The sequence below is a fragment of the Drosophila willistoni genome (genome assembly GCF_018902025.1).
Source record: "Drosophila willistoni isolate 14030-0811.24 chromosome XR unlocalized genomic scaffold, UCI_dwil_1.1 Seg8, whole genome shotgun sequence".
Classification (NCBI taxonomy): domain Eukaryota; kingdom Metazoa; phylum Arthropoda; class Insecta; order Diptera; family Drosophilidae; genus Drosophila; species Drosophila willistoni.
The window spans coordinates 673,631-687,368 of record NW_025814059.1 but is presented as its reverse complement, the minus strand read 5'-3'; the positions used below and the strand labels follow the sequence as shown (position 1 = coordinate 687,368).

General features: G+C 36.8%; 2 protein-coding genes across 3 annotated transcripts; one reads left to right on the top strand and one right to left on the bottom strand.

The window, feature by feature from the left end:
• Nucleotides 1-42: 42 nt before the first annotated feature.
• LOC6645766 (bestrophin-4) lies at nt 43-1,962 on the bottom strand. Its single transcript, XM_002068429.3, has 3 exons — nt 1,858-1,962; nt 1,682-1,792; nt 43-1,615 (listed from the first exon to the last, which is right to left on the bottom strand). The coding sequence occupies exons 1-3, from the start codon at nt 1,926-1,928 to the stop codon at nt 103-105; spliced, it is 1,695 nt and encodes a 564-aa protein (XP_002068465.1). The 5' UTR covers nt 1,929-1,962; the 3' UTR covers nt 43-102.
• A 3,433-nt stretch (nt 1,963-5,395) lies between these two features.
• LOC6645765 (cationic amino acid transporter 2) lies at nt 5,396-11,851 on the top strand. 2 transcript variants are annotated; one of them, XM_023177587.2, is made up of 7 exons: nt 5,396-5,707; nt 7,330-7,597; nt 7,674-7,958; nt 8,029-8,133; nt 8,204-9,019; nt 9,100-9,375; nt 11,587-11,851. In XM_023177587.2, exons 2-7 carry the CDS (start codon nt 7,357-7,359, stop codon nt 11,685-11,687), a joined length of 1,824 nt encoding a protein of 607 aa, XP_023033355.1. In that variant the 5' UTR covers nt 5,396-5,707; nt 7,330-7,356; the 3' UTR covers nt 11,688-11,851. The 2 variants fall into 2 exon arrangements, with proteins under 2 accessions (XP_023033355.1, XP_002068464.1); XM_002068428.4 differs by lacking the exon at nt 11,587-11,851 and adding an exon at nt 9,445-11,522.
• The last annotated feature ends 1,887 nt before the right edge of the window (nt 11,852-13,738 follow it).

The following is a 13,738-nucleotide window of genomic DNA, read 5'->3' as shown; positions in this document are numbered from 1 at the left end:
CGACATAATAAAACTGTAAAAGAAATGCGCTAAAGGATAGCATAAAGTGTGCGAAAAAGAAACCTTCCAATTTATTGTAAAATCGTAATCATTAAAGAATTACTACTGAGGAGGAGGCGGCTGAGGAGGCTGCTGTTGCTTCTTCTTCACAAGAAAACTTCTGGCCGTCTGCTGGGAGGACTCAGAAGAGCGAGGACCAAGTGATGCCTGCAGCAATTGCTGTGAACGGGCACTTCTCATTGAATGCTGCGATCTGGCGAAGGCTGATTGTATGGACCGTGCTTGTTCCACTTGTTGACTCAAAGTTGAATTGGTAGTCGATGCATTGGCACCCAATTCGCCCTTCATCAATTCCAGAGTCATGGCTGTATGTTGTATTTGACGTGAGATGCGTTCACGTTCGCGTTCCTCTTTTAGACGATCGAATTCATCCATACTGGTAATGCCACTCAGAGTATGCTCATCTTCGCCCATTGGTTCATCGGTGTGATCCAAAATACTGCCATTTGGGGTGATGGAAACCGACAGGGAACTGTGACTAAAATTAAATTCACGTGGAGCAAAACGTATGCGTAATTCGTGCTCCTCGTGCTCTTCCTCACCCTCTTCGCCATAGTACTGAACCCAATCGAGATCATCCTGACTAGTATGTTTGGCCGCCGATGCTGTTATTTTCGATACATCCAATTTGGCTGTCGATGCCTCAGGATGCTCACCACGATGAACATCAACTTGATATGGCAACTCATTGGGAAAAACTTCGTCCCAATATTGATCACGCAACAATTGCGGATGATCGTTATGCATTTCGTCGACAATTAAATAGCTAACTTGTAAATTACGATCAATTAGCCAATTTAGTTCAAAATCATCATCATCATCGCCAAAGGGACAGATTAAAGTCTCAGCTACCTTTAGCCAGCCCATAAAGAAGAAAAACTCCAATGTACTGAACAATGGGAAGTAGTAGTTCACAATATTGGAATAGACTTCATCCATATCCTTTCTTTCGATCCATTGATGTCCGAAAATGGCAGCCATAAAATATGTATACACAGCAAGTGTTACCACCTGAGTGTAAACGAGTGGTATACTTATCGTATCGTAGTGTATTAGCATATTGCAACCAGATCGAAATTTATTGATCTCATCGATCATTGATTTCAGCGAGAAATCATCCCAAATGCGTCCTTCTTTACGTGCTCGCGTACAAATACTTGCGGCCCACATTATGGGCATCCAATATTTAGGATGTTTTGGAAATTTAACATCCATTGCCTGAATAATATTCGCCTCATTTCTATTCATTAGGCCAGCATCGATAAGGTATTCATAGTTGGGAAAACGTCGTTTAATCACAGGTGAAATCATTGACAAAACCATTGTAAGGCCAAGACACATATAACGCATTATACTACGTCGCATAAGACGGCCATGTTCATCCTGGCCACGGACAAGAGCACTAACATAGACAGCCAATGGATCGGGCCAGGGTACGGTTATATATTGATTCCACCAGCGGGTAACAATAACCGAAACATAGAAACCCAATACAAATGAAAGTGGTATCAAATAGCCATAACTATGACAATATATCACAAGCTCTTCAAATATCCTAGAAAATATTAATACAATAAATATAAGTCCAATTGGATAAAATGTCAAAATGGATTAGACTTACGAACGATCATCTTTGGTTAGAACATAACGATATAATATAGCCATGCAATAGAAACTGGCCAAAAATGCCAATAGATCGACCCAAATTATTTTATAGATACTAGCACGCCATCTAATTGATTGATTGATTGATTGATTGAGATAATGCCAAATAAATTCAATGATTCTTTCAATTACCTAGCAAGTAGCTTCCAAAAGCAACCAAAACGTCGACAGGTGGCAACTTCTGCAGTATATGAGACAGTCATAATGGAATCAAACAAAATCTTTCTTTCCCAAAACAAAAAGTACACTAAACACACAACAGACATTCACACAAGGCAATGGCATACTTTGATTAAGTATAAGAAAATTGGATTGAAAATGTTTTGGGTTCTCGGCTTACGGTTTTCCTTAATTTCTTCAATTAGTTTCACCTACGACTCCTTCTTAACCATAATTCGCATTCACTCGAGCATTAAACGTAGACAATTTTGCCGCCTCACAATTATTTAAATTAGATCATTTATATTTTGTCGAGGCGACAATACACTACACACACACAACGCTAAAGGCAATTGCAATTGGCCAAAAACCACATGTGCTTCCCATCTATCCCTCTCCTCCTACCCCTAACATCAACCCAAACCAATCTTAGTCTGCAAATGGTAGCATCTAGTAGGAGGCGAGTGTAGTAAAATTTTAATACCTTGCCGTGATTTGGAACGCCTCGTCTTATTTCCCAGCAATTGAGACAGTGAGAATATTATTGAGAAAGGGAAAGAGCGAGAGAGAGAGAGAAGAAAACAGGGCTATAGTGGAGTGAAAGTGTGAAGAGCATTTTCAGTATCTTATCAGCATTGCGAGCATGTAGAACACACATTTATATGTGCGTATGTAAGTGGTTATATTTTGATACCCTTTAATCGTGGGCTATATTCAAGTCATTAATTACATAGTAGCCACCTTTAGACATTTGTATACAGTCTTGATCTATAGCATTAGCTGGACTGATCTGATTATCATAATATTTCAAATCTATAGACTTGTCTATCATCTAATGTTTTATTAAACTTTTAAAACCGTCCAAAATATAGTCTGACTTACAAAATTTAATGTAACATCTAATTATCTTCTTATTTTTTTGAGTGAGGAAGATGCTAAATCATTTATAGAGTATCCACAAGTCTATGATTGGTTTTTATATATGGTTTTATATGGTTTTGTGATAGTCGTCGCTGCTGCTCTTTCTCTCAATTATATAGGCTATACAGAGGGTGTAATCCGCCAACAACACAACTGAAGAAGTGACGCATGGCCATAAAACGACACGAGTTGGCTTAATAATGCTTCGTAATCAGTTTATAGATAATTTAATTGTTGCTAATGGTGTGTTTGGTTTTTTTTGTTTTCTTTTATCTAAGTAAGATGTTTAAAGCAAGAGATTCATTTGAAGATTTTTAAGTTGGTTGAAAGTTTTATTTTTGGCAAAAAAAAAAAATTGAATTAGCTTTACGTCGTCACGATCATGTGAAGATAATAAAATTCTCAAGAGTTTGACGGATTTGCTTTCCTGATTTGAGCGAAAATATTGCCATAATCCTGATTAACATCAATAAAAATTTATTTTTATACATCACATTAACCAGGGCTGCAAAAGCAAACATATTGCTGAGTAATGTTTGAGATTTCGGAAGGAATGAAAAAGTTAACTTCAATCTAGTTGGCATTTCGAAATCAGTTGAACATTTAAAATTACTTTAGGTAATTGCCGTAAATTTGTAAAGTTTTATTTTGGAAAAATTTATAAATTTATAGTAATCAGAGATGTTCTATCAACTCCGTAAACTAAAAGAAACCGAGACCACGGAACTTAATCAATGGCTAAAGGAGCATAACATTCAATTATGTAATCAGACACGCTCCGAATTAACGGAAGCCATAGAGGTGGCGAAATTATTAAAGCCCCATCACAATACACTCATCCATCTGAGTCATTATACCAAGAGCGACAGTGATGAGGAAAAATTACAAAACTGGGATATTTTTAATTTAAAAGTTTTAACCAAACTGAAATTGGCCCACACCGAAAGCGCTCTCAAAAAATTGGCCAAAGGTAAAACAGGAGCTATTGAATCTTTGATCTATGATCTAATATCAATGAAAAAATCAAAACCAAGATCAATTTCGGAAATACCACCAACTTGTAAGACACCAAAAACTTATTTATTAGCAAAATCCTTGACACAAATTCCAGTCGAATCGTTGGTATTAAATGTGGATCAAATGGTTGATGGTAAAATGGTTAAAGTGGCCAAAAAGCATGTGGCCTATGAAGATTATTTGAATGCTCTGCGACAATGCGAAGCAAAGGATAATTATATTGCATATGTGCAAAATAATATTCGTCATCTTTTCGATTATGCAACGGAAAATCATAAAAAAGTTATGGACTTATTGAAAGAAATTTAATTGACATGAAATTTATAAGGAATTTTGATAACTGCAGAAAAAGAAAAATTAATTTGGATACCGATTTCTATTATTAAAATAAAGAATATATGTATTAATCATGCATTCGATTAATTTACTCTATTAGAAAGTCAATATTAAAATCCATTAAAAGTTTAGTGAAAAGTTAAAGGCAACGATAGATCCTCGAAAAGTTTAGTGAAGTGAGTTTTAGCCAAAGGAAAATCCAAAGGCGAACTTATGATAAGGATAATCGATAGAGAGTTCTACAAAAAAGATCTAAGAAGAGTTCTACTAAAATATTTATGAAAACTCTTACTTGCCCTTCTATCCCTTCTAAAAATTGTGGAAAATTGCAAGGGTATATGGGCTTCGGTTTAATGGGATTTTCAATTTTTGGCATGCGGCGTTTTCTAGTATTGTGTTTTTTTTTTTGTGATTTGTGTTAGCCTTTTGTGATATTTGTGTTATTATGTATTATTATTATGAGGGGGGTGCTCAACAATAAGCGCTTGTCCAATGGTTAATAGAAGTATATTATTATCTTACAGTTTCAGTTAACGTTTTTGATCGCGAGTATCAACAACAGCCGGTCGAGAAGTTCGCTGCTGCAGATCGCTAATAATACGAAACGAATCTTATCAAAAAGCGGGTCAGCAAAGTAAGACAAGTGACTGGGAGAGTGAGTGAGATAGATATACATGGATATATAGAAATATGTATCTGTTAAACCAGATAATAAACAAAAAAGTTCCAAATACGACGTCATAGTCAGCCCTGTGAATCATGATGACAACAACTTGCAGCAGCAGTCAGCAGTCAGCATCTCACATCTCGATAGCTAAACCTGTTAATTTTTCATAGTCGCTCTAATTATCACCCGCTGCACCTCCCCCTACCTGAGACTGATATGCCTGTGTATGTCTGCGTGTGTGTGTGTGTGTGCACGTTTGTTTCTCCCTTCTATTGTTTTGTTTACCGCTTATCAGTTGATGCTCTCGCCCAATTCCGATTTCAATTCCAATCTCACTTGCTCATACTCACTCCTCTTTTCTCTCTCTCTCTTTGGCATAGCTCACTTTCGAACAATTCCCGATTCCCCCTTTACGTTTTGTTTCATTCTCTACCGCCTACCTACAATCTCCTGCCACCTCCCGCTCACAACCTGTGGGTTACGGGGTTCGCAGTCGTCTTATCTTACGAGAAGAATACAAAAACGAGAATTGGCGGGTCTTGGGTGGTGCGGTATATGTAATACGACTCCAGACGCATTCAGACCTCTGAAGTATGTCAGTCGTCGCACTTGTTGTTGGCCGTTGTTAAATTGTTTTCTATTCTCTTGTGTATTTTATGTTTTTTTTTTTTTTGTTTTTGCGTGCTTTCCGTATATGTTATAGTGTGTGTGTGTGTGTAAAGAGTAATAATAGCAAAACACATCTTCTATTAATAAAACAAAAATTACAAAAAAATAAGCAACAAAAATACGCGCAAAACAACAAACGAAAAGGTGAATTAAGTTAAATATTTGGTTAACTGCAAGTTAGAAACTAGTTAACAAACTACAACCTTAACAACCGTAAGTCTTCTTTATTCAACTTTTTAATTACAGCATAACTTTTCAATTACAATTTTTGCTTGGATCTTCTTCTCTCAGGTATCACCTAGACCCACTTAATTAAGGCAAGAAGAAAAAAAAACAAAAACCAGATGAACAAAAAAAAAAAAAAAATAGAAATGCAAACAAAAGTTAAATAACGATATCAAATAGTTAAGCATAGAAGATAGATGGTGGCGATGCTTATCAGTTGGATAAGAAGACAATGACAGCAATGGGCGGGGGGCGTTATAGAGGAGGAAGTTAGCTTAGTCATGAATAAAAAGAGAATACAACAAGAAACCCAACTCAAAAAAAAGAAGAAGAAAATAAGTACAAGAAGTCATCCGATTTCTCACTCATCAAGTCTTCAATGTGACTTTTCTATGTTCATTTAAGTGAAACTGCTAGTTCATTAATGCTTAATAAATTGAAAATTGAATTTTGAATACAACAAAAATTAAAATTCTATGAGTAATATTTTGCTGTAATATACAATAGAAACAAACCTTTTTAAATCCTACACAAATGTGGCACTTTAATTAAGTGACATAAAGTTAATTTTAATTACGAAATGAAATTTAGTTTAAAATAGATTGCTATATTAACTAGATAAACGAGCAATTCTAGTTGAATAAACCTTGCATCGATCTCTTCCTACATTCTGTTTCTATAGGATTTCCTCTAAAGTCAAGCATTAATCTGTTCCCACGTTTATTATATAGTATCTACATTAAATTAAATTAGAGCAAATACTTTTAGGTAAAATATAAATTACAAAACTTTCTTCAAGGTTGTTAATTACAAAAAATCTCTAAAGTTTTAATCATCTATATCTCTTTGAAATGTAGAGAACTTTCAGTTACACTTTATTTACTTTTTTCAATGGACTTTTGAAAACTACATTAATCAATAAGTTAGAGCATAACAAATGCCAGAGTCTTATGAAAAAAGTCCATTAGAGATTTTTTCTAAACCCTTTAAAATTTCATTAAAAATTTTTAATTTTTCATAATATTTTGCACTGGTTAATGAAAGCGTTCAAAGCGCCGCAAACTTTTTAATGTCGAACTCATAAATCATTTTCGCACAGATAACCATCAAAAATTATATTACACTCCCTTTTTTTTGTGGGCAGATAACATAAACTTTTCCCTTTTCTCACTTACGGCAGCCGAAAGAACCCTTCCTACCGTTTCTCTTTTTACAACTATTTTCCGTGTTGAGCATTATTTTCCATTCGCCTTATCGATATGCTAGTTTTAGCTGGAGGTGGAAAACTTTCCCTAGACGTCACTCCCTGTATGAATAAATACGTGTGAGTGTCTGTGTGTGTGTGTGTGTGTGTGTGTGTAGCCATTTCTAAGTGGAACATTCGAGTTCAAACTCAAGGCATAGACAATAGCCTCGCTTGAGCCTCGCGTATCGATTGTAATTTGAGCTCAATAATTTTTGTATTGCATATTGATAAGAGTCAGATCAAAGTATGTCTACAGATGTATGTATACAGTGTGTATGTATGCTCGTTAAGTGGTATGATCTTGGCATTATAGAATGAACCGAAAAAGCTAAATGCATTTTCATTGCATTTGTTTTTTTTTTAGGTTTATTGAACCATAAAGAACAAGAAAATGGTACAAGACATTGCACCATGGAAGGTGCTAACACGACGCAAAAATCTACCGGCCGATGGAACTGAGGGAGAGACTAAATTGAATCGTGTCTTAGGTTTCTGGGATTTGACAGCCTTGGGTGTGGGTTCCACATTGGGTGCTGGTGTCTATGTTTTAGCTGGACAAATAGCTAAAGAACAAGCTGGACCGTCGGTAATGATATCATTTGCCATAGCAGCTTTGGCATCTCTTCTGGCAGGTTAGTTACTTTCTAAGTTTATTATGTTTTTGAACTCCTCTAAGAAATTGATTCTTTTTTTTTTTTTTGGTTACAGGTATTTGCTATGCCGAGTTCGGAGCTCGTGTACCAAAAGCTGGTTCCGCCTATATCTATAGTTATGTTTGCATTGGCGAATTTGTGGCATTTGTAATCGGTTGGAATTTGATATTGGAATATGTAATCGGCACAGCAGCTGTATGTCGTGGCATTAGCTTGTATCTGGATTCATTGATCAATGATACATTGAAGACAACATTCGAGGAAATTGCCCCAATGGATGTAAATATATTGGGCGATTACTTTGACTTTTTTGCCTTTTTATTGGTCATGGTGTTTGGCAGTGAGTAATTTGCTTAAAACGTCAATCAATGAGAGAGAAATTATTTGTTTTATTTTGTTTTCTCGTATAGTTGCCTTGGCATTTGGTGTGCAAACTTCAACAATGTTGAATAATTTTGTTACATGTTTGAATATATTTATTCTGGGCTTTGTTATTGTTGCTGGAGCTGTTAAAGGTAAGAATTGGCAAACCAAAATTAGTTACGTATGCACTCTTCATGATTTTCTCACTTGTTTTTGTTCTAGCGGACTTTTCCAACTGGACCATAGATGTTAGCCAAGTGACTACTAACGTGACCGATATTGGTCAAGGTGGTTATTTTCCATATGGTTTTCAGGGTACACTTCAGGGTGCAGCTACTTGTTTCTTTGGTTTCGTTGGCTTCGATTGCATAGCTACGACTGGCGAAGAAGTCCAAAATCCTCGCAAAAATATACCAACATCCATTTTACTATCATTGCTCATTATATTCCTGAGCTATTTTGGCATCTCAACTGTATTGACCCTGATGCTGCCGTATTATGAACAAGATGCCAATGCACCACTTCCATATGCCTTTGAGCATATTGGTTGGCCTGTGGCCATGTGGATTGTGACAATTGGTGGTTTAATTGGCTTGCTGGCAAGTCTTTTTGGTGCTCTCTTCCCATTGCCACGTGTCATCTATTCGATGGCTCAAGATGGTCTGCTATTCCGTTCGTGGGGTAAAATAAGTCCCAAATATCGTGTGCCCGTTAAGGGATCCATTGTGGCGGCTATTTTTACGGCCTTTATTGCCGGATTCTTTGATTTGGCTCAATTGGTTAGCCTCTTATCGATAGGCACTCTATTGGCCTATAGTGTGGTGGCCATATCCATTACCATACTTCGGTATATGGAATATAGTGAGTCATTTTCGGTTCCCCGACAAAAGCCATCGACGGAAACTACATCCTTGACCACCATGAGATCACATCGCTTCACTTGGGGTGGAGTATTTAAGCAGTTGTTCAATGTTAATCGATTGGAAGAGCCAAATTTGATTTCCACCCGCATTGTGGGCGTGTTGGCAACATTATTTTGTAAGTATTTACTTGACTCACATACATACCGTGCTATCTATCCACTTGATTGCAAAATTTTCTTATCATTTCGTTTTAAGGCCTACTTTCGTTGGGTGTGGGTTTTATAATCACTTTGGCTATGCCCTCTATCAAAGAATTACAAGCTTGGGCCTTGACTCTATTGATACTCTTTGCGGTCCTGATTTGTGTAGTACTTGTACTCATTTGCCTGCAGCCTCGTGAACCACGAAGTGGCCTGTTTCGTGTGCCATTTGTGCCTCTGGTGCCAGCCATAAGTATATTCATTAATATCTATTTGATGTTACAATTGGATAGTTGGACTTGGATACGTTTCGGTGTATGGATGATAGTTGGTAAGTTTTTCTTCATCAATTTATTTGCATGTGCATGATCTATTTGTTGTTGTTGTAATGTTGTCTTAGGCATACCTACGTATATTGCATGCTGGTTTTTGTATGATGCCAAAAATCCTCGTGAACGTAATCCCGAAAGGATTGCCTATTACAAAGAATTGAAATTATATTTTGATCCACCCAATAAGGGTACATCCGAACAGAGTGTTTTAACGCAATCAACATCAATTAAACGTAGTCCTACGAGTAGCTTAGATCAAATACATACACTAAGTGAAATAGGTGATGATTTAATTGAAATTCGTCAACATTCATCGAATGGCAAATTATTCTATGTGGAGGAGACAAAAAATGATGAAAATTCCACGGTCATGTCGAATGGCAGCGTTGGCCTTGGCGGTGAAGATGAACGTTCTGTTATAGCCATGCTGGATGATGTCCTTGAGGCTGAAGATAATGCCCAACATGAGCATATATTTGAGCGTAATTTCAGTTTAGATTCCGAAATGTATCCCAGTGTCATTGAGACAACCATAGTGGCCACTGTCCATAATAGCAGCAGTGATGAGGAGCTAACCACCACCAACAACAACAACAACAACAACAACAATGATAATAATGTAAAATCATTTCAATTGAATCGTTACGAAGAATACCAAATTGTGGCCAAAGAGATGTTAGAGGAAATGTTTAATAGTGTGGCATTCTATCAGCAATTGGAAATGGCAAGAGTTGTCAAATTTGAGGTGAAAGAGTCATCAAATGAACTGAAACGCATCGAATCGGGCGATTCAATTGTCGATGATCCATTGCATTCGGAAAACTTTAAGAATCGCTTAAGTAACCTAATTCTAAATGCCAGTGGGCAGGCGGCTGCAGTGGCGGCGGCTAAGATTAACAACAAGAAAATTGATGAACCTGAGGCCAATAAGCCCGAGGTAAGACAGCTGCGACCCCCGTTAAAGCAATCGAAGAGTGAAACCGATTTGCGTCAGTTAATGCTCAAGGCCATAAACGAACTGAAAACACATGATAATGAGGAAGCGTCAGCTTCAACGTCAGCAGCAGCAGCAGCAGTAGCAGCAGGAATAGTTACAGCTGACTCAAATGTTAAGGCATCCACTTCCGTTGCCGTTGCCACTGCCACTGCCACTACTTCTTACCATATTCCCCGTGCACCGAAATTTGATCCGGTTTTGTACAAGACCATAAACAGTATTAGTTTGCACAAACAACGACCCACTTTTAGTAAAGAGCTCGTTGTGGATGCCAGAAACTTGGAGGTAGCAGCAGCAGCAGCAGCAACAACTACTGCAGGCAAAGAAGAGCCATCATCACCGGAACTAGAACTAGAGTCGTTGCCATTCAAAGCAAAATTGGAGGCCATATTGCGACGTGGACCCTCGCATCCTACTCAAAGGCAACGTCCGGGCGCCAACATTCGTCGAAGACCGCAGTCAACGCACATCGAAGAGATGGCTGTGGGGGAAACTGGAGACCCAAATAACAAATAGCACAAGGATGAGTGTGATGGAATCAAACCACCCACCCATCTAACCAACTAACCATCCAACCATCTAACCAACCAGTAGCCGCCAAAGCAGCAGTAAAAAGTAGTAGTTTAGACTGTAGCAATATGAATGTAAATGTAGTTAGATAGTTCCGCTAAATTGCCCGAGTTGCTATACAAAATCGTATTTAGTTAAATGTAAAGCAATTCTAAATGATAAGTATAACTAAGTAAAGTGCACACTGGCATTGCGTAAGGAGTTAGGGGAACATAGCAGAAACTTACTTAACTAATTCTTAATTCTAAATTAAAAGTAACTCCTAGCTATAGATAAAAATCGTATTTACATAAAGGGTGACTAATAATTCAATCACTTTTCATTTAAATTGATTTTTATTTTCAATTTTTTCAACATTTTCCCAAATTTCCAAAAATTGTGAAATGCAGAAGCATTTGCTCTAGTTGAGAAGGGCTGGCTCTTCTCATTTATGTATATGTATTTTGAGCTCATATTATCCTAAGATTTGAAATTTCAAGGCTAAATTGTTGTTAAGCTTGCATGTGCATTTATTTTTCACAACACTAGTCGCAATTACTAACTAATTAAATAATATTGGTAACGAAATTGAAGACTATATATTTTTATGCATTTTTTTTGTGTGTTTTTTTTTTTTTTGTTATAATGTATTATATATCTTTAGGCCTCACCATTTACTTTCTATATGGCTTGCCCAATAGCTATAGGGATTTGCGTCGACAAAGATCTGGCTGGCAGAGGCTCAAATATAGTGGCAGCTTTTAAATTGATAATTATATGCTAATAATATATAAAACTTGTATATAAGTATATATACGTATATACACTATTAATGTATTTAAGCCGAAATTGATGAATGTGAACAATTTGTTGTTGTTATAAATAAAAATCTAAGTGTAATTAATAAAAGTCAAATCAGTTTTCTTGTACCTACACCTTTTCATTCTCTTGTGTATTATATGGAGTGTGTGCATGTGTGTGTGTGTGTGTGTCTTATTTTCAAGAATGAAATGTGGAGAGCAGCCGCTTCCGGAATATGAACGAATGGGAGGATCAAGAGAATCGATTGCCACCAATAGTTTGAGTGAGTTAGACTAAGACCAAGTCAGAATGAGAGAGAGAGAGAGAGAGCAAGTGAAATGCATTTATTATTAAACACAAAATGAGCGTACAAATGTTTCTTCGATTCCCCAATGGCCTTGTCTTCCCATTGACTTTGATAAATTAATTGAACGTCTGGGATACGCATCTCGCGCGATCGTCTCAACTTGTGTGCCGCCCGCTTGGGTAGTTTTGGCAGTCTAATAGTTCCCCTTTGATTTTTGATTAGGAAAACGAAAAAAAAAAACATCCCCTAGATACTCTACATATTCCAGATTCACTTCCCCTTTCACCCAATCGATATGTACGGCCTTCCTTTCTCTTTCTATTTCTCTGATTTATGCTCGCCATCTTGCTGGTCAGGTTGAGATGCCAGTCTAGAGATTTGCCGTCTAACCACTGGCGTCCCTTTGACGACTTTTTTTTTTGGTCGGTGTGTGTATGTTCTTTCGTTTCTGCTGCGTAAGTGTAACAAATTGTAATCGTATTTGGCGGGCACTCCCCCTGATTCTCTCTCTCCCTTTCTCTCTCCCCATTCCAAGCAACATATTTGCCCTCTGCCTGATGCCCTGCTCTGCCCTGCTTTATTATTATTAACTTTGTTATGGCAAGTCTCAGTAGTCTCAGTAGTCTCGTCTGGTGGTTGTTATTTGCTACACTTGCTGTGTCTCCCAAGTTCCGCTGGTCCACTGGTCGTTGGTACGCCTCCCCTTTATCTAGTCAGCCGTCCAAATAGTTTTATGGCATATTTATGGGCGCCGAAAAACAAAAATGCAGAAAAGCCAAAAACTTAAAGTCACTTGGGGTAAGACTTTAAGACACACGTCGCAGCAGCAGCAGCAACAGCAACAGAGCAGAGCATTGACATTGTCGCTTTTCTGTCCCTGTGACAAATCGCAAAAGGCCCAGAAACTAATTAATGCATATGGCAAGTAGATGGGAAAAGACAGAGATACAAAGACAAAGTCTAAAGGGGGGAGTGACACACAAAGAGAAGAATAAAGCACATCAGAAAAGGAATACATTAAAAGGAATTATATGACAGCTTTTTGGTTTGGAAAATGCTTGGAAAATTACTTATAATTGGGCAATCACAACTCCTAAGATCTCGAGAAAATCTCTGTGAAAATAATAGACCATTTCTAATACAAAAAGATTTAGAAAAATACACGAAACAAAAATCTTATTGGAGTAAGTCAAATGTATTCTATAGACTAATAGAAAACATTAGAAAACTTGAGTTAATTATCTTATTAACTGTCAATGATATTTCACTTGGTTTGAAACTATTTTTATAGTGAATTTGTAATTTTTTGAAACTTAAAAATAGTTAAATGAAATTATGCTAAAAATCAACAGATGATTTTATTTAATTACAATCAATTTAAGATTTTCTATATTAGCTTCACTCTAAACTCATTCAAACTGAAGTGATCCTAGTAAAATCCTTGTAAAAGTTTCCAAAGATAGATTTGAAGCTTTTCTAAATGTAAATTGCAAGTCTTTAAGGCAAAGTAAATGAATTTTCTTTTAGTCGTCGTTTAGGCTTCATTTTGGCTATAGTTTCTTGTTTGCTCATTTGAACTTGGTTCTTAGACTCAGTGTAATCATTTGCTCAGCTCTAATAATAACATTCCATTTTTAGTCTCTCTCTCTCTTTTCGTATATAGAATCTATATATTTTTTTGTGTTTTTGTTTTACTTTTTCTCCACTT